This window comes from Lontra canadensis, unplaced genomic scaffold (assembly GCF_010015895.1).
Source record: "Lontra canadensis isolate GAN:19392208 unplaced genomic scaffold, GSC_riverotter_1.0 scaffold84, whole genome shotgun sequence".
Lineage (NCBI taxonomy): Eukaryota > Metazoa > Chordata > Mammalia > Carnivora > Mustelidae > Lontra > Lontra canadensis.
The window spans coordinates 7,656,555-7,679,351 of NW_022631078.1; the positions used below are offsets into that span (position 1 = coordinate 7,656,555).

At 37.3% G+C, this 22,797-nt stretch overlaps 1 protein-coding gene across 1 annotated transcript in view; it reads left to right on the forward strand.

Moving 5' to 3' along the window:
* The window catches only part of ST13 (ST13 Hsp70 interacting protein), a 29,968-nt gene extending 12,724 nt beyond the window's left edge, over positions 1-17,244 (forward strand). Inside the window, exons 5-12 of the mRNA XM_032882923.1 lie at positions 1,618-1,684; positions 7,570-7,654; positions 7,786-7,896; positions 10,602-10,704; positions 12,176-12,292; positions 13,845-13,893; positions 16,289-16,422; positions 17,022-17,244. Of these exons, the coding sequence (XP_032738814.1) occupies positions 1,618-1,684; positions 7,570-7,654; positions 7,786-7,896; positions 10,602-10,704; positions 12,176-12,292; positions 13,845-13,893; positions 16,289-16,422; positions 17,022-17,150 (795 nt within the window). The 3' untranslated portion in view covers positions 17,151-17,244. The remainder of the gene's footprint in view (positions 1-1,617; positions 1,685-7,569; positions 7,655-7,785; positions 7,897-10,601; positions 10,705-12,175; positions 12,293-13,844; positions 13,894-16,288; positions 16,423-17,021) is intronic.
* Positions 17,245-22,797: the final 5,553 nt, after the last annotated feature.

Genomic DNA, 22,797 nt, shown 5'->3' on the forward strand with positions numbered 1-22,797 from the left:
TTTTTGAGGCCTGGATAGAAGGTGCATTCCTCCAAAGAGGAAAATGTTTGCTTCCATCAGACTCTTGAGTTGGAGCTACCAAGTCAAGGACCACTTTAAATTCTCAGCATGGTTTTTTTGTTGTTGTTTGTATAATTATACAAGTAATGGGAATTCCACTGGAAAGCCTGGCTTATCATTATGAGTTTACAGGGGAAATTTTCTTTTTCTTCTTGCTAGTTGGCTATACCTTTAGTTGGGACAGGTTTACTTTTGGTTTGTTGTTATGCCTGCAGGTATAGGCATTGGGGAGTTCAGATTTATTGGAGGGTGCTGATTAGACAACATGCCTTCTCTTCACTTGAATCTTCTTTCATGTGTCCTGCACATTTGAAAATAATCGCAAGGTCACCAGGTTTGACACCTGCTGAAAGGGTGAAAGCACATGAATCATTCAGCTCCCATACTGGATTTCAGGTCTTCATTTAATCTTGTTCTTTGAGGATTTCTACATTATTATGTCAAAGATGGCTCTTAAAGTTACTCAGGGCATCAGGTGTAACATACTGCCACAAATTGAAGTTGTCCCCCCTCCCCACCCCCCTGCCGCCCCAATTTGGCTTTGTTAGTTTGTCTTATTATCTGCTGGAATGTGTCTGTCATTTTTTTTTCTTTTTAAGAATATTTTTAAACTTGTAGAAATTTGCTTGGGGTTAGGTTGAAGTATTCAAAAAAATCTTTCCATGAACATAGTATATACATCTTGTGTTCTTTAATAGAATTTTACTTTTTTCCCTTTTTTTGAAAGTCTTACGTGTTCTTAGAATGGTGTCTTGTTCTGTCCTATTTTGTAACTGATTTTTGCTGATGTGGAGGAACTCTTGGTTTTTTATGTTTCTGTGTTTCTGAGGACTTCATTGAATTGTTTTAGTAGCTCTAATAACCCGTCATGTCTTGGATTTACTAAATAAACTTGAAAACAGCTTGGTATTTCCTTTCAGTTCTTAAACCTGTCAAATCATTTTCTTAATTAGCCAGCACCAGTAATATTTTACACAGTGGTTGGTGATAGAGTAGGTCTTTTGCTTTCTGTTAAAGAAACTACTTCTTAACCTTCCGTTTAAGTGGGGTGGGATATTTGCTTTAAGATTTTGTTACTAATGATCTTTGTGTTGTCAGCATCTTGTACAGTGCTCTGTACTATGTAGGTATTCAGTAGATGTTTGTTGGAACAAAAGAATGAGACATTTTTCTTAAAATTTAAGTCTTAACAGGAGCTAGCAGTAGTTACATCTTTACAGGGAGAATTGAGTTTTACTATATGTGAAAAACTAGAAAGGAGTTGGTGAGACAAGGGTAGGGACATCCTCCTTAGGTTGGTTGGGAGAGAGGGTAGCAAAGTCATGTCTAAACTAAAGGGTAGGAAGTGAAATTTATTGTTTATATATGAAAGATTAAAGCTCATCCTGTGTAAATTCTTATTAATCACTTACCATAGTTATCCTCTTGCACCCTGGAGACTAGAGAAGAATGAATGAAAATGGGGGTTGTGTCTTCCCCATCCCTAAGAAAGCCCAAGCTGCTTCCTTCTCTTTGTTTTCTCTGTTACTTCTAAGTTGACCTACAATTTCCCCCTAGATAACCGAGGAAATGATGGATCAGGCAAATGATAAAAAAGTGGCTGCCATTGATGCCCTAAATGATGGTGAGTGATTTTTTTCCTCTTTGCTGTATTTCTATGGTAGTCTGATTATTCTTTTTTTTTTCCCTGCAGCAAGTGTAAAATAGTGGGAAAGTGGAAGGGAACTTAAATCTATTGAGTATCTTATACTGGAGAAGAAATTGTCCTATTATCTATCGACCCTTTCCCCCCTTGATAAAGGGGCTGAAGTCACTCAGGTATCAATTACCTTGCCTTACGGCACGGACACATCCTGATGGGAATGGAAAGACTCCTTTCCTGACTAATCCTGGTGTTTGTCCACTGAGGAGAGGCTTTAAGATAAAGGTGAACGTTTTTCAAAGAAAGTATTAGAACAGTGGCTCTTAACTTTTTACAAAGCAGCACCCTTGACAAATGATGTCTGTTGGCATAATGTTCTTGTTCTAGTCTTTACCTGTTAGATCCTCTTCAAAAAATCCTTTGACAGTGGGAGAATGCTGGTAATAGAGTAAGCATAATATTTAATCAGTTAACAATTTGTAAGAACAAATCATTTCTTAGTTTGGGTAGTATGCAGACCCCGTTATAGCTTTTGTGGTAGTGTGTCACAATGCCATTGTGGGAGAGCTGCTGTTGTCTAATGCCGATGTGCATTTGGACTTCATCTGTAGACTTAGAAGATGACTAAAGTTTTAGAAAGTTCACTATTGATTGCTGTTCCAAGCTGGCAAATAATTTTTGCTATCTTTTTTTGTAATCTGACCGCGTTAGTTTAGGTCATGATTCTATGTTTATGCCATTGCATTAGCCTTAATAGTTTGCCTATCTGAAATGTCTATTTCCTTTATTGCTTTCTGTTCACTGTCTCTAGATTATTCTTTCGTAGAACTGTTTTTATTTTCACACATTCCCTTGCTTGTAACCTCTGACCAGCTTTTGCATACTTTTTGAAGATCTTTATCATAGCATTAGACATGCTAGAGTCCGATCCCATGTATTGCCTTCCCAGCCTTGTTCTCTTCTTTTTGAATATTAACCTTCCATTACAGCCAGACCTCGCTCTCCTAGAGTTTTCCTATAACTTGTGCTCTGCTGCTTCTTTCTAAAGCTCTTCTTCATCTATTTCAGCTTCTAATTCATACTCATCAATTGATCCCAGCTACTTTCCTTCTGGCCATTCCTTTCCCACACTTATCTTTTAATTTTACTACCACTTAAGATTTCTATTTATCCAACATTTATTTTGTGCCTTCTGCCTACCTGACAGTTTTGTTATTTTTTAATGTGCATTTTTTCATTAAAACCTCATACTACTCCCTCTTCACAGGTTCATGAATAATTTGAGGGATCAGAGGGTTTTGACTTGTGCAGGATCTTACTGTGCCATAATATCAACTAATTGTTTTTGTCACTTGTTTTGGCATATTGTCTTATGTTTTTCAAATTTGTTTTATTTATTGCCTAGCCATTTTTAATGAAAATGAAGCTGTTGCACCATCTAAAAAGTCATGTTCTTGTTTTTCCACATTTCTTTCTAAGCCATGTTCATGCATAAATTTAGCCTTGTTCTAATTTTATTTTATTAAAGATTTATTAACTTGGGGCACCTGGGTGGCTCAGCGGGTTAAGCCTCTGCCTTCGGCTCAGGTCATGATCTCAGGGTCCTGAGATCGAGCCCCACATTGGGCTCTCTCGTCGACAGGGAGCCTGCTTCCCCCTCTCTCTCCCTCTCTGCCTACTTGTGATCTCTCTCTCTCTGTGTCAAATAAATAAAATCTTTAATAAAATGATTAATTTATTTGAGAGAGACAGCATGAGCAGGAGGGGCGGAAGGAGAGGGAGAGAGAATCTCAAGTGGACTCCACGCTGAGCGTGGAGCCTGACTCTGGCCTTGATCCCAGGACCCTGAGATCATAAGCTGAGCCAAAACCAAGAGCTGGACACGTAATTGTCTGACCCACGCAGGTGCCCCAGCCTAGTTCTAATTTTACAATAAGTGCAATTTTATAGCACATCCCTAAAGGGATAAAACATTAGTATTCTAAGACGGGGATTGTATATTCAGGCCTCACCTTGGGTTGGAGGGGTAGAAATACAATTAAATACTGGACTTAGGAATCCAAAGTGCCTGGCTTTGAATCCCAAGTCTGGCACTTACCAGCCAGATAAACTTAGAGAAGTTATTCTTTGTCTCTGTTTCTGTTTCCTTCTCCTTTTTTTTTCTTTTTTTAAGCAGTTATATATTTTTTTTAAAGATGTATTATTTATTTGAGAGTGTGTGTGCAAGCAGGGGGAGAGGGAGAGAGAGTCTCAAGCAGACTGCATGCTGAGTGTGGAGCTTAATCTCATGACCCTGAGATCGTGAGCCGAGCCAAATCCATGAGTTGGACGGTTAACTGACTGAGCCACTCAGACACCCCTTTTCTCCTTTGTAAGATAAGGTTAATGCTACTTACCTAGTATATTGAGTCATGAGGGATAAATGAATAAATATGTGTAATGTGCCTAGAATAGTGTCTGGTGCCATTGTTATTAAGGTCCTGGTATTAATAAAGTGCCAGTAATCGTAATTTAAGTAAGACCTCATTAAGTCTTTTTAGCGGTCACGTTACTAGTCATGTTATTAGGCTTTTTCACTTCAGTATATTTATTTAAAACTTACATGTTCTAGGCAGTGTTTTAGATGCTGGATGTACAGTGAGAAAAGCAAAACAGACCAAGTTCTTTATCTCATGGATCTCATACATTGCTGGGGAACAAAACCTCATTTATAATTTGATATTGGGTGGTGATAAGCACAATGAAGAAGAATGGCTGAGTAAAAGAATAGTCAGTGATGGAAGCTGCATTTTGCAAAGGGTGGTCAGGAGAGCGTAGGATAAAGTGAGCGAGCCATGTGAGGATGAGCCTCAGACCGGGAAGAACACGTGCAGATGCTAACTGCGGGGAGCACATGGGGTGATACATGTTCAGGGAATAGCAGAGATTCCTTGAAGCTGGAGTGTAGTGATTGAAGGGGTAGGAATGGTAGACTTGGAGAAATGCGGTCAGAGAAGCTCTTTGGGAGACATACAGGGGAGCTACGTGGTAGGAAGGTGGTGAGGAGGATAGATCATTAAAGATCTGTAGTACATCTCCAAGCTCACCTGTAGACCATACTAAGGACTTAAAAGTTTTTATCCTTAAGGATGACGGGAAGCCACTGGGGTGGTGTTGTGAGGTGTTCTTTGTTTTTGTTCTGTTTTTGAATTGGAGATCTTCATCATGAGATGCATTTACTTTTGAAAGGGATTATTGTTACTGTTTTATGTAGATGAGACTCTAAGGGCAAATAAGGGTATGTTCGTTACAGAAGAACCCAAAATGAGTTGATGAACCAGAGATATACTTAAGAAAATGCATGAGAGGAAAAATAGGGGAGCAGGGAGAGCCAGAGGAGTTTGGAAGTCATTTAGACAGCCATGTAGGTCTTTATACCTGTATAGAAGTCTTCAACTAGTGGTATGTTTCTAAAAAGTCATGATAAGCCAGAGTTGCCCACTAGAGGATTTAACAGTCTCACAATAAAGGACCAGTCTTGGTATCCTAGCTGTTCTTAAGACATTAGCTCGGAGCAGCTTATGAAGTGTAGCCTTGAGCACAGAACATGGGGTGTTCTCAGTTAGCTGTTACCCCAAGGAGAGCTAGCATTTTGATGATCCTACAAAAGAATGCAAGAAATTGAGTCCAGGTGGCCAATAATGATGGCCTGGATTAGGGCAAAGGTTCCCAGATTTTCTCTGTTTATAGTGCTTTTTCAGTCCTGATCTTTTAACAGAGCTTTTAAGCCGAGAGAAAGGCCATAAGGTTTCATTGATAATTTAGTTAGGTCCAAACAATTGAATAAGGATGTCATACCAACTTAGTGATTGTAAAATAATACACAAATTGAAAGAATATATTTAATCTTATTCTTAAGCAACAGTGTTTATTTTCTAATAAGATGTATATATATGTTGGGCACTAAACAACTTACCAAATCTTGGCGTCCTGTTGGACACTGCCACCCTCATTTCCTGTTCCGCATCTATTTTTCTGCAGTTCTTGCTTGTTTTTGTTTTTGTTTTTGTTTTGTTTTGGTAACAACCAGTAAAAGCAGTTTTTTAAAGATACCATCAAAAGGAATGTAATGATGCAGCATTGAAGCTGTGAACTATACCAAGTGAGTAGTTCATGCAGTGCTAACGTTCTGTCCTGTGGCCCTTTGGTTGCACTGTGGAAACTTCAGGACTAGGGCGAGGAATGGTTTGATTCTTCTTCTTCTTCTTTTTTTTTTTTTTTTAATACAGACTTACTTATTTTGGGGGTGGTGGTATGAGAGGGAGAGGAAGAGGGAGAGAGAACCTCAGGCAGACTTCCTGCTGAGTGTGGAGCCCAACGGTGGGGCTTGACCTCAGGATCCTGAGATCATGACCTGACTGAAATCAAGAGTCTGGGATGCTTAACCAACTGAGCCACCCAGGCACCCCAGGAGTGCTTAGATTTTATTTTGAAAGTAGAGCTAAATGGATTTAAGTTTTAGATTGGGGAGTTGAGAATGACTCTCTAAGATTTGGGTGTTTATGTAGATCAGGAGTTCACCAAATCACAGCCTCCTGTTTTTGTAAAAATGTAATGGAACATGGCGACACCCATTTGTTACGTGTTGTCTGTGGCTGCTTCCCCACCTAGTAGAGTTGAATGGTTATGATTGTTACGGTCTGTGAAGCCTGAAATAATTCTTGTGTGGCCCTTTCCAGAAAAGTTCACTAACCTCCAAACTAGATTGAATGGAAGAGCCATTTATTTAGTTGGTAATATAAGGATGAGAAATAGATTTTAGAGTTAGGGTTGGAATTAAGAGTTCAGTTTTTAACATGGTAGAAGTGAACTGCCTGTTAGTCAAGTGTAATAATTTGAAACAGGCTTCTGTAGTAGTACTTAGTAAGACTCTGTTCTGTGCTTTGTTTTATGAGCTCTCCTAAGGTCCTTTACAGATTTGCTAGCTGGGTAAATGTATTTTCAAAGTGAACTGTGGCATTTACTTTAAAATTTGGTGTTTGTCTTGCCCCGCCCCCCATGTTTCCTATGTTCAGGACTAAGACTTCATGCCAAGAACTATTCTAATTGTATAGTATGTTTTATTTGTTCAATGACTTCATTGAAGGCACTTAAGCACAAAGAAGCTAACTGTGAGAGTAGGATACAATAAATGAATTTAAAATGAGGGTTACAGGCTTTTCATGAATTCTAATTTTGTTGAATTTTACACCATTCCTGTGAATTCAGATAGTAATTTTTTTAATCAACCCTATAAATTTAGTATATTTCCTTTATAAGTTTAATTTTATCCTTTAACTTTTGGATAAAAGAGAATTAATGGGATAAAGTTGATTTCTCTTTTATCCTTTTATTTTTTTCTTAAGTGTAAAAAAAATCAAGAGTCCTACTAAGTATGTGGTATTCTGCTAGGGAATTATGTATCCAAAAATTGTCTCTATCTTGAGTGATTTACCATATAGATGTGGTAAGACTTGCTTTGAAGAGCCATTTTGTTGTTGTTGTCATTGTTTTCTTTTTAAGATTTTATTTATTTATTGAGAGAGAGAGCGTGGGAAGCAGCTGAAGGAGAGGGAGAGAGAGAATCTCAAATAGATTGTGAGCTGAGTGTGGAGCCCGACAGAGGGCTCGATCTCACAACCTTGCGATCATCACCTGAGCCAAAATCAAGAGTCAGACTTAAGCAACTGAGCCACCTAGGCGTCCCTGAGGAGCCATTTTTATATACTAATTTAGTATAAGTCTTTTTTTAAAAATTGGACTAAAGAATGTGGAAGACTAGTAGGGTAAGGGGTCAACATTTTTGTTAATATTTTTTATTCTTTATTTCTCTACTTGTTTTACTTCAGGTGAACTACAGAAAGCCATTGACTTGTTCACAGATGCCATCAAACTAAATCCTCGCTTGGCCATTCTGTATGCCAAGAGAGCCAGGTGAGACCTAAAAACAAAAAAGCCCCTTATTAAGAATTTCTGTTCATTTATTTAAATAGAATTGGTTCTGTGATCCCAAAGGTGTTATTGTTTGAAATGAATACTTTTTAATATCACACTTATTTTTTTAGTGTCTTCATCAAATTACAGAAGCCAAATGCTGCCATTCGAGACTGTGACAGAGCTATTGAAATAAATCCCGATTCAGCTCAGCCTTATAAGTGGCGTGGGAAAGCACATAGGTAAACAACAGAATTTCATTATTTTCAGAGCTTTAAATTTTAAATCTTTTTTTTTTAATTTTAAGATTTTATTTATTTATTTGACAGAGACACAGTGAGAGAGGGAACACAAGCAGGGGGAGTGGGAAAGGGAGAAGCAGGCTTCTCACTGAGCAGAGAGCCCAATGTGGGGCTTGATCCTAGGACGCTGGGATCATGATCTGAGCCCAGGGCAGACACTTAATGACTGAGCTACCCAGGCACCTTAAATCTGACGTTTTAATATGCTTTGAAAAAAATTAAATTGCTTAAGGATTTAATTTCAAAGTAGTATTTGCTTAATATGAAGAATTGAGAGAGTATAAGGAACAAATAAGAAAATAAAAATTCTTTTTTTCCTACAAAGAGAACCACTATTTAGGAGTTTTTGACTACGTATAGCCAAATTTAAGCTAAGGATCAAAATTGTTTCTAAAAAAGAGCCAAGCCTTACAAATTTTCTCTTAGTTTTAGATTTTCTTTGTGTAACCTAACATTAAATAACTGATATGTTCTTGAAGAAGGAATTCCTTATTTTCATACTACTTTTGTTGCTGGTAGATCACCTGAACAGTCAGAAAAAGGGGACAGTAAAGAGGTGAATTTATCTTAGATTAGTCATCATTCCTAGAAATTAAACTTAATGTTACACAAGTGGGTATTGGTGACTTGAGGATGAGATGTCCAGTGACATGTGTTACGTGAATTGGAAGGGTATTGTACTCCCAAGTATGGAAGGAAATGAAGATGGATATGCTTGGGGCAGCTTTATTAGGTCACTCAAAAGGAGCCCTAGTGATTATGAAGACACGTGTCAAAGATAGAGGTGAAAGATTAGAAAAAGATGTATTTCTGCTCTGGAGGTCAGAAAGCTCATGTGTTGCGGTGCGACCCCAGTAGTCTTGGAGTGTTTCTTTGCTGCCCCCCCCCTTTAATTTATTTGCCTTCAGGTACAAGGTAGCATGAGCTCATCTTAGGTTTTTATTGTCCCAGACAGAATTAACCACTTCTCAAGGACACCAGCGTTCATTTTTGTGAGCATTATATTTACAGAAACCAAAGTTTGGCCATGGGTGTGTTTGTTGCCTGTGATATATCAATATTTCTGTTATTTCAGTGAACAGAAACATTTTTTAATTTTTTTAAAAATACTTTATTTATTTGAGAGAGCAGTGAGCATGATGAGCAGGGGGTGGGGCAGAGGGAGAGGTAGAAGCAGACTCTGCTGAGCAGGGATCCTGATGTTGGGCTCCATCCTAGGACCCCAGGATCATGACCTGAACCAAAGGCAGATGCTTAACCGACTTGAGTATTCCAGGTGCCCCTAAAAAAATTTTTTTAAATAATGATTTTAGGGGATCTTATGGAATCTTGAGTTTATACTGATATATTCAATTAAAACCAATATTAATATTGTTTTCCTTTTGCATTTTTAAATACTGTTTTCCTAGACTCAAAGTCTTTATCCATATATATTTATTTGTGTTATTCTGTGATAACATGAAATTGTTTTACAGTCCTATGAAAATAATAATCTAGGTAAAGTTGAATGTTTTCATATTTGTTGCCACCTTTATCCTTAGAATATATCCCACTTCAGATACACAGTCAAAATACTGTTTTAAAAGTTAGGTGACTTTCGGGGTGCCTGGGTGGCTCAGTCAGTTAAGCGTCCTGAATCTTTTCTTTTTTTTTTTTTTAAGATTTTATTTATTTGTCACAGAGAGTGAGAACAAACTAGGGGAAATGAGAGGCAGAGGGAGAAGCAGACTCATCACTGAGCAGTTAGCTCAAAGTGGGACTCGATCCCGGGACCCCAGGATCATGACCCGAGCTGAAGGCAGCCGCTAAACCAACTGAGCCACCTATGCGTTCCAAGTGTCCCAAAACTTGATTTCAGCTCAGCCAAGATTTCTGGGTCATGGGATCAAGCCCTGTGCAGCCAGCTTTGGATTCTCTCTCTCTCTCTCCCTCCCACTTAAGTGCACACTCACTTTCTCAGTAAATAAATAGATTAAGTGTACATGTATATGTATAGGTTACCTTTTTTTCTATATGCTGCACGCTCAGTGCTGTAAACTGCTTTTACTTTATTTTCTTTTCCCTTCCTGTTTGTATTCAGGTTTAGGGGCTGCTTTATTTCTGTTAATTCTGTCTTAATTTTCTTCTTTACATATGTAAAATATTTGCATATTTAACGAGTCAAAACTGAGTTGACAGGTATACCCAGAGAAGTCTCATTTCCATTGCTATCCCCTCTACTCCATTCTTACCTTTTCCCACCAACCTTTAGTTCCTGATTTACCTTTTCTCTTCTTTCAGTAAAAGGTGCACACATGTAGTGTATGTTTCGTTAATCCTGTTTTTAAGGAGTTGAAATTGTTGAATGAACTTGAAAATTGTAGTTCTACATAATTTTTTAAAATTTTATATTTTGAATTAAAGTAATTTTTTAAGTTTTTGAATTTTTTTTAGAAAACAGCTTTATAGTTGCCGAGGAAGTTAAGCTCCCCAAGTTTTTATAGAGTAGAACATAATAATTGAATTGGTATGTGAAAATTTATAGTTCAAATATTTTAACTTTAAACCTCTTCTGTAACAATTCCTTTTTTTAATAAGGAAGAAAGACACCACCACATTAGTGGATATGTATAAAAGGCCCCTAAACTTAATATAATCTGTTTCAGACTTCTGGGCCATTGGGAAGAAGCAGCACATGATCTTGCCCTTGCTTGTAAACTGGATTATGATGAAGATGCTAGTGCAATGCTGAAAGAAGTTCAACCGAGGGTATGTTCAAGTAGAGAAAGGGAATGTCATTACTGTGGTGCTCTGTGGCTCTAATACTTAGCTCCTGGCAGTAATTTACTGGCAAAACAGATAACAAAGAAATGTTTGGATATTTCCGTCTGTAATTACTGAGTTTGTGCTCAACTCAGGTAATGTCAGTAGGTTGTCAAGCCTACTTCTCATGCTCTATTACAGCAAGCTCTATTACTTTGTCGTCTGCAAGCCTACAGTAGAGTTATAACCAGAAATTTAGAAATGGAAAAGGGAGCATCAGTCAAGTTTACGGCAGGGAAAAAAATAGAAAACATATAAAACATGACCCACGGTTGTGTCTGGTCTGTCCTTGTTTATTGTAGGTATATACAGCCACTGTGTAAAGCCTGAGGGCCTTGTGGAAGTTAGCAAGTTTCATCCTTTTTAAAATGATAATATTGACTTCAAAAGCTCTAGAATACTCTGTTTTAAGGTAATTATTAAAATAATTTTAATGCATTTACATGGTAAATTCTTCAGTTTTGTGGGGTGTTAATACTACCAAGAATTTATTCCTAAGGGTTATAAGGTATGGAAACCTTATTGAATTTCACGTATCTACAGTCAGAGACTTTTTGATTTCTTCTTTCCTCTCATAACAGGGCTAACTCCAGTAAGGTTATGATGAGAGATGGTCTGAACATAGATTCTTTTTTTTTTTTTTTTAAGATTTTATTTATTTATTTGACAAATAGAGATCACAAGTAGGCAGAGAGGCAGGCAGAGAGAAAAAGAGAGGAGGAAGCATTCTCCCTGCTGAGCAGAGAGCCTGATGTGGGGCTCGATCCCAGGACTCTGGGATCATGACCTGAGCCAAAGGCAGGGGCTTTAACCCACTGAGCCACCCAGGTGCCCCTGAACATGGATTCTTAAAAAATAATAATAAACAAGCTGAAGTAATAATTGAATATGACTGTCTTACATTTACTTTATTTTCTGAATAATGGATTCCATATACTTGGCTCAGGCTATGTGCTGGTTCCTAGTACATATATTATCACTTAATCCTTATAACATTCTGTGAGACTAAGTATTTCTTTTCCCTGGCCCCCCTCATTTTATGGATGAAAAAACTTTCAGTGTAGTTAGACTGCGACAAATGACTGGTGTGTGCGTTTCCAATCTCTACCTTCCCTTGGCCAGTATCTGGCTAGAATTGTGCAATTTGAAAACTTGTCATCCTTGCAGTACTTTTTTGAAATTTATAACACTTCTGACTTAATGTCTTGGCCTCTTTTCTTTTATTTCACAGTGGACTTGTTAAAGTGTGAGTTATGTAAGGTCTTTTTCTATAAGGTAAACCTGTCATTATTCAGAACTGTTTGTTGAATTTAACACCTCTCCACAAAGAAAAATGATCTTTAACAAAACTGGTGATTTGGGTTGCCCTTATTCAGCTTTTAAAGAAAACATTTTTTCTGTGGCTTTTTCCCCCTAGGCCCAGAAAATTGCTGAACATCGGAGAAAATATGAGCGAAAACGTGAAGAGCGAGAGATCAAAGAAAGAATAGAAAGGGTTAAGAAGGCTCGGGAAGAACATGAGAGAGCCCAGAGGGTAAAGTTTCTGTAGCTAAACCATTAAAGGGAAATAAAGTAGATTAGAGTTTGAGGATATCATTCTAATTCCTGGCTTCATTTAATGCTGGCTTCAGTTATGTAGGGTCATACTACTTAAAGAGTTTTCCTTTCTTTCATTATTTCTAGTTTGTAGGGATATTTTGTTCTTAAATTCCTAAGCAAGCTTACATATCACCATTTTATATTATATTCTTGTTTGTGCCCTCCTAAAATTGGGAAAATTTTTTGGTCAGGTAATTAAAACTTGTCAGTATTACTTGTTTTCTTGTGGATGCTTGCTCTAGTTTGTTGAATTTTAGGATTCCTCCTGCTCCAGTAGTGAATTCATAGCTATTTAAAGTGGACTCTGGCTGTTTTTTAATTTTTAGTCACAAAATCATAAAATTTAGAAAAAAGTTCATAATTCATCGACAATATTGTTACTGTTCTTAAGGTGTTTCTCCTTGGTTTTTTTCTAAATTAGCTTTTTGCATTTTGATGCTATCAGTTTTCATCTAGTTATTTCTTTTTCTTTTTCTTTTTTTTTTTTTTTTTAAAGACTTTATTTATTCATTTGGGAGAGAGCGAGAAAGAGAGAGAGAGTGAGAGAGCATGAGAGGGGAGGTCAGAGGGAGAAACAGACTTCCCATGGTGCCGGGAGCCCAATGTGGAACTCAATCCCAGGACTCCAGGACCACAGCCCGAGCCAATAAAGGCAGTCGCCCAACCAACTGAGCCACCCAGGGACCCTCATCTAGTTACTTCTAATATTATCAAATAAAATGATATAAAGCTATATTATAATTATATAGCATTACTTCCTAATCTTTTGTCATTTAATATTAAATATTAATATTTAATTAAGTCCATAAAACTAATTGATAATTATATGGAATGAATTTAGTAAGATATAAAGTTAATATTAAATGCTTTTAAAGCATCATGCTTAGTTTTTGGGGTTATAGTTAACTGTATTCAGAAGTAATTTTTATATTTATATATCCTTGATGAATTCATAACTAGTTATGAGGGAAATTTATATATATTTTCTTTTACTTTGTTTGCGGACAATAACAAATTTGTAAACCGTGGTTGTGTTTGTTAAGTTATGTAGAGAAAGTATGGAAAAGATGAAGTTGAGAAACAAAAGTCATTGGCAGTCTTCATAATCTAACCGTGTGCTTTCATTTTGGAGTTTAACAACATTTAGAATTTACACTTTGCATAAGCATAGACAGACATCAGTACTGTGAATTGCTTTCCAGGTGTTTTTTTCCCTGCTTCTAGTAGAAGTAAAACACTACTTGGTATCATTACGTAACAAAAGTAGTGCTCATTGACAACCTATCTGGAAAATTTTGAGAGGGGTTTTGGGGTATGTGTCCTTTAGCTCAGTATTGGCATTTGAAACTTGTCATTCTCTTAAGTCCTTTGACTAGCTGAAATTTTTTATAATTTTTTCATGGTGTTGCACGGGTAGGATTACGGGTAGACCGTAGACTCCCCACCAGCACCACACTATATGATTTATTTATTTCTTTGTATTAAAGGAGGAAGAAGCCAGACGACAATCAGGAGCTCAGTATGGCTCTTTCCCAGGTATTTTTAAAGAAAATTTAAAACTATTTGGATTGTAAATAATTGGAGAATATTCTGATTTGGGGACTCAAATTAGGTCTATTATATTTAGGGCTATTAGTCCCTGGAATACTGAAAAGCCTTTAGAATGTTAGCCTCTAGAAAGTTTGAGTCTCCTTTAAAGGTTGTATGTTAGTAGAAATACAGTATATTATTTTCCTCGTGCTTTGAGCAATACACATTTTTATAATAGTTAACTTTTTTTTTTTTTTTTGACAGAGATCACAAGTAGGCAGAGAGGTAGGCAGAAAGAGAAAGAGAGAGAGAGGGAAGCAGGCCCCCTGCTGAGCAGAGAGCCCAATGTGGGACTTGATCCCAGGACCCTGAGATCATGACCTGAGCCGAAGGCAGCAGCTTAACCCACTGAGCCACCCAGGCGCCCAATAGTTAACATTTAATGAGGTCTGAGCATTGTACTTTTCTAAGAGACTGTGAATTGATTATGATGTATTTTAAGTATTTCTCCGTTGTCACAGTGGGTTTTTATTCTGTTACATATTGATATTCATAATATACTAGGTAAAAGCACTATAGTGGGATTATTAAGCATAAAAAATATTTGGGTCTAGTGTAAAAATAAATACAAGCTCCTTTTTATAAATGTCAAGTGATGAGAAATTACTAGGGGGGGCAAAGCCTTCAGTGATAGCAGAGGCCTAGCTATATGATACAAGTAGAAGAGCAGTTAAAAAGGCACTTCAGGAACAATTTACTTCCTAAATGAGACTGTGAAATTTAAAGACTAGGAAGAGATTTTCGTAAAGTTTTAATTCTAAAGGGGAATCAGCTGTCTTCAACTGTTTCAGTAGTAACCAGCTTTCTCTGAAGGAAGGTTTACAGAGGTATTTACGCACCCTTTGGTGGTTACGTGCCACTAGCTACAACGTAAATTTACATGGCAGAGGCTAGAAAAGATAGCCTTTATTCTATGAAGGTCATGTGCCAAGCAACTTTTAAAAGAGAGAATATATATCGGGGATGACTTGCTGTTTGAAGAAAAAAGCAAGAAAATAAATTGCAGTTCATAGTTTACATTCTGCTTAAAATGGAAATAATCTTTTATCTGGTATCTTTGCTTTAGAAAACAAAGTGTAGTGTAGTGTAGATTAATACTAGAGGTAATTTTTGTTATGTGGTATTTTTTGTTAATAAGTTTTTTAAAAGATTTTATTTATTTATTTGACAGAGATAACAAGTAGACAGAGAGGCAGGCAGAGAGAGAAGAGGAAGCAGGCTCTCCTCTGAGCAGAGCGCTGGATGTGGGGCTCGATCCCAGGACCTTGAGATCATGACCTGAGCTGAAGGCAGAGGCTTTAACCCAGACGCCCCTTGTTAATAATATTTTATTATCTAGAATTGATAAGCGTCCTGGTTAACTCTTGTTGCCTTGGGCCAGTAATTTTTTTTATGGGTAGAAACCAGTTTTTCAGTCAGTAGGAACAGTAAGAGAAACTGGAAATTCTTTTCAGGCCCTCTTAGATCCCCTTACCTGTGACTGTTAGTTATTTATGGGCATGTTGTAAATTGTTGAGCCAGGTGGAAATGAGTTTGTTATATGTATTTCTTTACAATAGCTTACATATAGTCACCCTTGATCTATAGGATGTTAGGGTAATGTATATTTCCCTTTATGATGTCTGTATTGGCATAATTGTGATTTCAGAATATCTGCAGTGGACATAAAGGGTTTATGGTAGTGAAAACCTGAGTAGAATATAATTTTGGTTTATAATCTAAAAATACACTGGAAGAATTAAATCTCTTTTGGTAGAGCATTGTTCTCAGTGAAAGAAGAAACACCACGAGTGCTTATTAAAAATGCAGATTTTTATTTCAGAGATTTGGAATCTGTCTAGGGTGGAGGTAGAAAAGCACTCATGTAGTACTTAAAAGAATGACCTAGAGGAATATAGTTTAAACAAAAACAAAGTCTTACAAATTAGAACTTTAAATTGAAACAAATAATGTTAGAGAACATGAAAATAAGATGACAAAGATGATTTATTAGACTTTTTAAATTTTGTAATTCCAAGGGATTGTTAGCTTTCTCTTTGTTTTAAGGTAAGGTTAGTTTTTTGGGTTTTTTAAACAGCTTTATTACTAGGAAAAAATAAATCCAGAAGGTAGCAAAGTTGATTTACAGCCTTATTTTTTTAAGAGAAAATTTGAAGGTAAAATTATGTCCTGTTACATCCAGTTAGAATGTTTAGACTGTTTTGTGTTTAATAGCCCCTTGTTCTTTGCATGTGCACATTTGAGTGTATGTGTATGATTTTCATCAGAAGGAAATAGTCTGCTATCAGACGACTTGAAAATACGGTTGGTGTCTGAGCGGTTAATTCATTGATTTTTGCAGGTGGCTTTCCTGGGGGAATGCCTGGTAATTTTCCTGGAGGAATGCCTGGAATGGCAGGGGGGATGCCTGGAATGGCAGGAATGCCTGGGCTCAATGAAATTCTTAGTGATCCGGAAGTTCTTGCAGCCATGCAGGTAAGACTTGGAAGAACAAAGTTGGGCTTTGTATCACTAAGGCATTTCTTAAATTAATTCTGTGTGTAAAGACAAAGGTTACTTTGTTAGCCATGTTGTACTTATCTATTACCAAATAGGTAATTATGCAGTCAGACCAGTCATTTTTCTTTTTTTTTTTTTTCCAGAATGAGTGGCTGAAGTTATTAAAAATTGGTTTCTAGTAGTTTTATTATATCTAGCTGTCCTTTTCTAGTTTGATTATATCCAGTTTCCTTTTCATTTCTTTTTTTATTTATGTTCCAAGTTTTTATTTAAATTCTAGTTAGTTAACTTACAGTGTAATATTAGTTTAGGAGTAGAATTTCATGATTCACTTGTCCTTTCTATCAAAATTGTATATGCTTTTTTCATTATCTAGTTAAAGTGACATAATTGGCATTTGACTTTGAAGTGCACATTAGTAATATTTATACTTCAGGTACTTGTCCAAACCCCAATTAACTTGGCTGTGATAAAATTGTCAGTCTAAATAAAGACCTAGGATTTCAGATACTAAACTTGTAAAACTATAGAAGTCTTTTTAAATATTACTAAAGACCCACTGCTTTTCTTCGCAGGATCCAGAAGTTATGGTGGCCTTCCAGGATGTGGCCCAGAACCCAGCGAATATGTCAAAATATCAGAGCAACCCAAAGGTTATGAATCTCATCAGTAAATTATCAGCCAAATTTGGAGGTCAAGCATAATGCCCTCATGACAAATAAAGCCCTTGCTGAAGGAAAAGCAACTTCGATCACCTAATGGATGTCGCAATAATACAAACCAGTGTACCTCCAACCTTCTCATGAAGAAAGCTGGGGTGCTGTGAAGAGAATCCCTACCCCTCTGCTCCCCATGCAACTGAAACATTCTGCAATTGTTGCCATTAGGGTATTCATTCAGATAATGTTTTCCTACTAGGAACTACAAACTTTAAACACTTTTTAAACCTTAAAAATATTTAAAAACATATTAAAAGGGTGTGTTAGTCCCTACATTTTTCTTTACTAATCATTTCAGTTTTTTTCCTTTGGATTAATTGGGCAAGGAAGATATTTCAGTGTGGAAGATTCATTGCTCAATTATAATGAGTGAAATAAAGGTTTATTAGTGGGAGGCAAATAATACATTAAAATAGATGAAGTTTGAGTTGGAGATACGGTTTCTGAGACATTTTGACTTGTCTTTTTAAATGCTTTATTTTTTAAACACAATTTATTTTGATAGAGCCATTGGGACCACCAGTATTGCAGTCGGACCTGGGTAGGGACCGGAAGTGCTTGGCAGGGCAGCAGCAACCTTACTCCTTTTATATAGTGTGCACCCTTGTGCAGATGCATTTAAATCTTACACTGTGGTGAAGGGATGATTTTTATAACGCTGCAGTAGACTTGGATTACTTAGCTGTGTTCTTGTCTCATATAGAAAATAAATGTTTTGCATTATTTCCACATAGGGGAAATAAGGGAATACTTTTTTTTTTTTTTTTTTTTAATATTTCTGTGTTTAGAGTGACCTTTCCTGGTCAGAAAATACCTATCTCTTTGTGTGCTTTCTGCTTATTTTCACGTCCCCCCTTCTCCCCTCCCAGTACTCTTTGGGCTAAAGATAGTCCTTTTTCACTGGCGTCATCACTATTACCATCATTCACAGCATAGTTGTGCAAGTATATGTAATGCTGGGTTTAATATGTAATACATATAGTGATTATGTAAGGTAATACCCATAACAGTTGTAGTTTCTTACTTGGCCAAGCGATTGCATATTTAAATGTTAGGTTTCTGCTTCGGTGAGATCTTAACCATCTCAGAAGATGTTGGAAGGAGGGATTCCCTTTGATGTTCAGTCTTCTGAGGAAATACCTGTTGCAGTTGGAGCTTATCTGACATTATTCATCTTCGTAGTTTGGAGAGTATGAGGTTTGAATTGATTGATATACATAGAGGGGAACCAAATTTCTTGATCCAATACGAATTATAAAATTGATGAGATCCATGGTTCTTCATTGTGGGGTTAATGGCATTATGAGTCATTGTGTTCTTATTCAGCGCTTGAATACTGCACCATATCCCCCACCTCTCCTTTTTTCCTTCCCTCTCCTCCAAGGATAAAGAAATGATGGATTTTCTGTTGTACATTCAAATCTTAACATTAATTAAGACTAAGTCTAGGCACTGTACTAGGAATTGCTAGGTTTCTACCTTTCCAATTTAAAGTGCTGGTGTTCAAAAACAGTTTTCAAGGGATGAGACCCTCTGTACTTTGCTTATTTGAAGAATCAGTGGTAGGAGCAGTGAAGAAAATTCCATGGAATAATTTCTGAAATAGCACATTTCTGAAGTCATAAGTTGATTCAGGTTCTAACCCTTTGCTGTACACAAGCAAATAGAAATGCATCTGTTATATAAGTGAGAAAAGGCTGTATGCTAACTGAGCATGCTTTTTAAATCCTTTAAAAATACTCAGCATATAAACTTGAGTTTGAGCTTGTCAGTGGTTTTTTTGTTGGTAATGTGTGTTCTCTCTCGAATTTTCTAATGTGTGCTGTGAATAACCTAAGAAGACCAGTTCCTTTTGGGTTCCTTATTTGATTTACTTGTTACTTAATTATATATTACTTAAGTATATTCTAACATTGCAGATATTACCGTAAGTGGGTAAAAGTAAAATTGGTCTTCTGAAAATGTGTCCTGTGCTCTTAAGTTCCACAAATACAAAGTACATTCATTTTCATAGAAACTCAGTATCATTTCTAGACCAGAAGTGTTTTTTCTTGAGCTAACAATGGTATAAGAAGGAAATGTAAAGGAGGTTTTTTTTTGTTTGTTTGTTTTTGCTTAAAAATATATAGTTATTGGATTTCTCGCTACATTAAAAATAAAGTATGGTTTCAAACTGGATATTGACAGCCCCACACACTTTTTTCCCCCCAGCAGATACTCTTTTCTTTTAGGTCTGTAGCACTCAACATTATTTGCTGGACATAGTAGGCTTCAGTTTATAAAGTGCTGTTAACAGTGACTTCTAAGAATATTTAGATGTTAAACAGAGCTTTACTTTTCTTTCAGGTAACAGTCCCGAGGAAAGCCATTCTGCCGTAGTCAGAAGGTAGCTTCCATTTCCAAGTCCAAAAGTGCTTACTACTCTCGTGCTCATCATTTAGCCTGAGGGAACAGGAGAGGGCGCCAGGGAAACATACTGAAATACCGATACACAGAGAACATTTTATTACTTTACATACCCCATTTCTCTTTCGTTTGTTTTTTTACTCAAGACCATATTTACCTTAAAGGAAAGCTAAAAAATAATAGTACACTGCAGTATGGTCATGTGCCCAATAAAAAAATTGCAAAAGGAAGACAAGACCTGGGGTAACAACTAGCAGGCTGCCATTTTAGGAAATATTGGCCTAATGGGATAAGGGAGAAACAGATTTACTAATATCTAACATTAATGCACCCAACTAGCCACTTAGGTAAGTAGTACTTAACCCTGTGCCAAGTACTCTCTAATCCGTTTGAAAGCATTGACTCCATTCTGATAATGACCGGAACGGTAAGTGCTCTTACTCCCATTTTGTATATAAATGAGGAAACTGAAGCACTTAACTAAATTGCCCAGGTTAACACCCCTGATTATTTGTAGAGCTGGAATTCTCACTAGGCTTGTTCTTCAAAGATACTCCTCTTTTATGCTCTGCTGCCCTCTCTGTACAAGGTTGCTTCTTGCAGAATTGTTCATGAATTCAAGAAATTGGAAATAAAATACACTTGAAGAGGATTGATTAAGGAATATCACACATCATTGGGTGTACTGATCTGCACACACTCAACAGATTTCTACTAATAGCATAATTGAAGTGCTTGGAACACTTGTGACAAGCCCAGTAATGGGGACAAGAACAAACTACTTTTAAAAATTATGGTGCAATAATTTTAAAGTTAAGTATTTACAACATATCAAATACCTACTAAGAGTGCTTAGTTGGGGGAGGAAAATACCCTGAAGTAAACAGGCAGCAAATGCTAAAATAGCCTTTAAGCTTTTGATAGAGTAAATTTAAACTATGTCCTGTCAAATTGGAGGTTTTAAATATCTTGGCAATTAAATGCGACCTTTTGTGTAGTGCTGGTAGGAGTATAAATTCACAAGTTTCCATGAAGTTGTCTCTAAGGATTTTTACATTCTTTTTTGGTGGAATCGTAACGTTAAGTTGTTAAGTATTAGGAAACGGTAGCAAGGAGGTAAGTAGAGCTAATGTAAAATACATGTATGAGACTCTGAAAATCTAGGTATCTGATAGAGAGCTCTTTAAAAGAGACTTTTTTTTTTTTTTTAAAGATTTATTTATTTATTTGACAGAGAGAGATCACAACTAGACAGAGAGGCAGGCAGAGAGAGAGAGAGAGGGAAGCAGGCTCCCTGCCGAGCAGAGAGCCCGATGCGGGACTCGATCCCAGGAACCTGAGATCATGACCTGAGCTGAAGGCAGCGGCTTAACCCACCGAGCCACCCAGGCGCCCCTAAAAGAGACTTTTAGTTCACTCTCCCCAGGTCACTAGGATGTCCGGTTGCAGTGCATAGATCTGCCAGTGTAGAAGCACTGTACACGAAGTGTTAGTTCTGAATAGGTTGCTTTAGCCCACTGTGTGTTTGATGGCATGGGTGTAAAAGAACACGCATAATTTTTTTATATACTATTTGGGTAGTGGGTGACTTGATGCCTCTAACTCAGGGAGCCCTCTTCAAGGAAGATGTGTAATTATGAATACTATGATATAAAAGTAAATGGTTAGAACAAAGGAAGCAAAAACTGCAATTAAAAAAAAATGGAAATCTCTCAAAATCACAACTATAGAGGTAGTTTTGTTTTAAAATTTTTGTTTTGGGACGCCTGGATGGCTCAGTGGGTTAATAAGGGTCTGCCTTTGGCTCAGGTCATGACTCAAGGGTCCTGGAGTCAAGTCTCTCATCAGTCTCCTGGCTCGGCGGGGAGTCTCCTGCCTCTGCCACTCCCCCCTGCTTGTATGCTCTGGCTCTGATAAAATCTTTAAAAAAAAATTTTTTTTAATATTTCATTTGCCAGAGTGCACAATCAGGGGGACTGGCACGCCAAGGGAGAAACAGGCTCCCTGCCAAGCAAGGAGCCTGATGCGGTACTCAATCCCAGGACCCTGGAATCATGACCTGAGCAGAAGGCAGATGCTTAACTGACTGAGCAACAGCTATCCCTATAGAGATAATTTTAATATATGGTATATAGGTTTTTTGTTTTTTTAAGGGAGAAGGTATGTAAGAAGGGTGTGTGTGTGGAGCTGAGGTGGGAGGCGGGGAGAGAGAATCTTAAGCAGGCTTCACGCTCAGCACAGAGCCAGATGTGGGGCTCAGTCTCATGACTGAGCTCATGAACTGATCCAAAATCAAGAGCCTGATATTTAACATACTGAGCCACCCTGGTCCCTCTGTTACATTTTTTGCTGTGTGCTCATGATTTGTAGTGTTTTCAGTAGAAAATGTTACCTTGATCAAAATACTTGTGATTGCTGCGATGCAGAAGAATACATGGGTATGTTACCTGCTCTGGTTTTGTGCCCTACAAGTGGGAATTGTGATCAGTTCTGTTATATTCAATTAATAATACATAAAATAATATATGAAGAATATGTAAATAATTACATATAAATATATAAAATTAATAATCATAAATGTGTATGCTACGTAGCCCAGTATATTCTTTACAGGAGAGTGCTTCCAAGTTGAGTCAGAACTGAATCTTCTGGGGCACCTGGGTGGCTCAGTCAGATAAGTCTCTGACTTCAACTCAGGTTATATCTTAGGGTCTTGGGATGAGCCCCACTGAATGGGGAGTCTGCTTGTCCTTCCTCTCCCCCTGCTCGTATTCTCTCTCAAAATCTTATAAAAAGAAACAAAACAAAAACTGGGGCCATCTGGGTGCCTAGTTGGTTAAGCGTGTGCCTTTGGCTTGGGTCATGATCTCAGGGTCTTGGGATCAAGCCCCAAATCAGGTTCTTTGCGCAGCACCGAGTTGCTTTTCCCTCTCCCTCTGTGATCTCTCTCACTTTAAAAGAAAAACGAAAACAAAACGGAGTCTTTTGCTTAAATTTTGTAACTGACCTCTGTTTTAGTGCCAGCAAACTATTTTTATCTGCTGTTTGGACCTGCGCTTTTCTGTCATGATCCTAGGGAGTGTTGAGAGTATTCCTGGAAGCCATTTCTACAACAGGAGGACAGGCATAAAAACCGTACATATAGATACCACTAAATCTACTCGTGTCCCCAGCTCACCTTTCATTTAATTTGTGGTCACTGTAGCACCACTCTAAATGAAGGGGA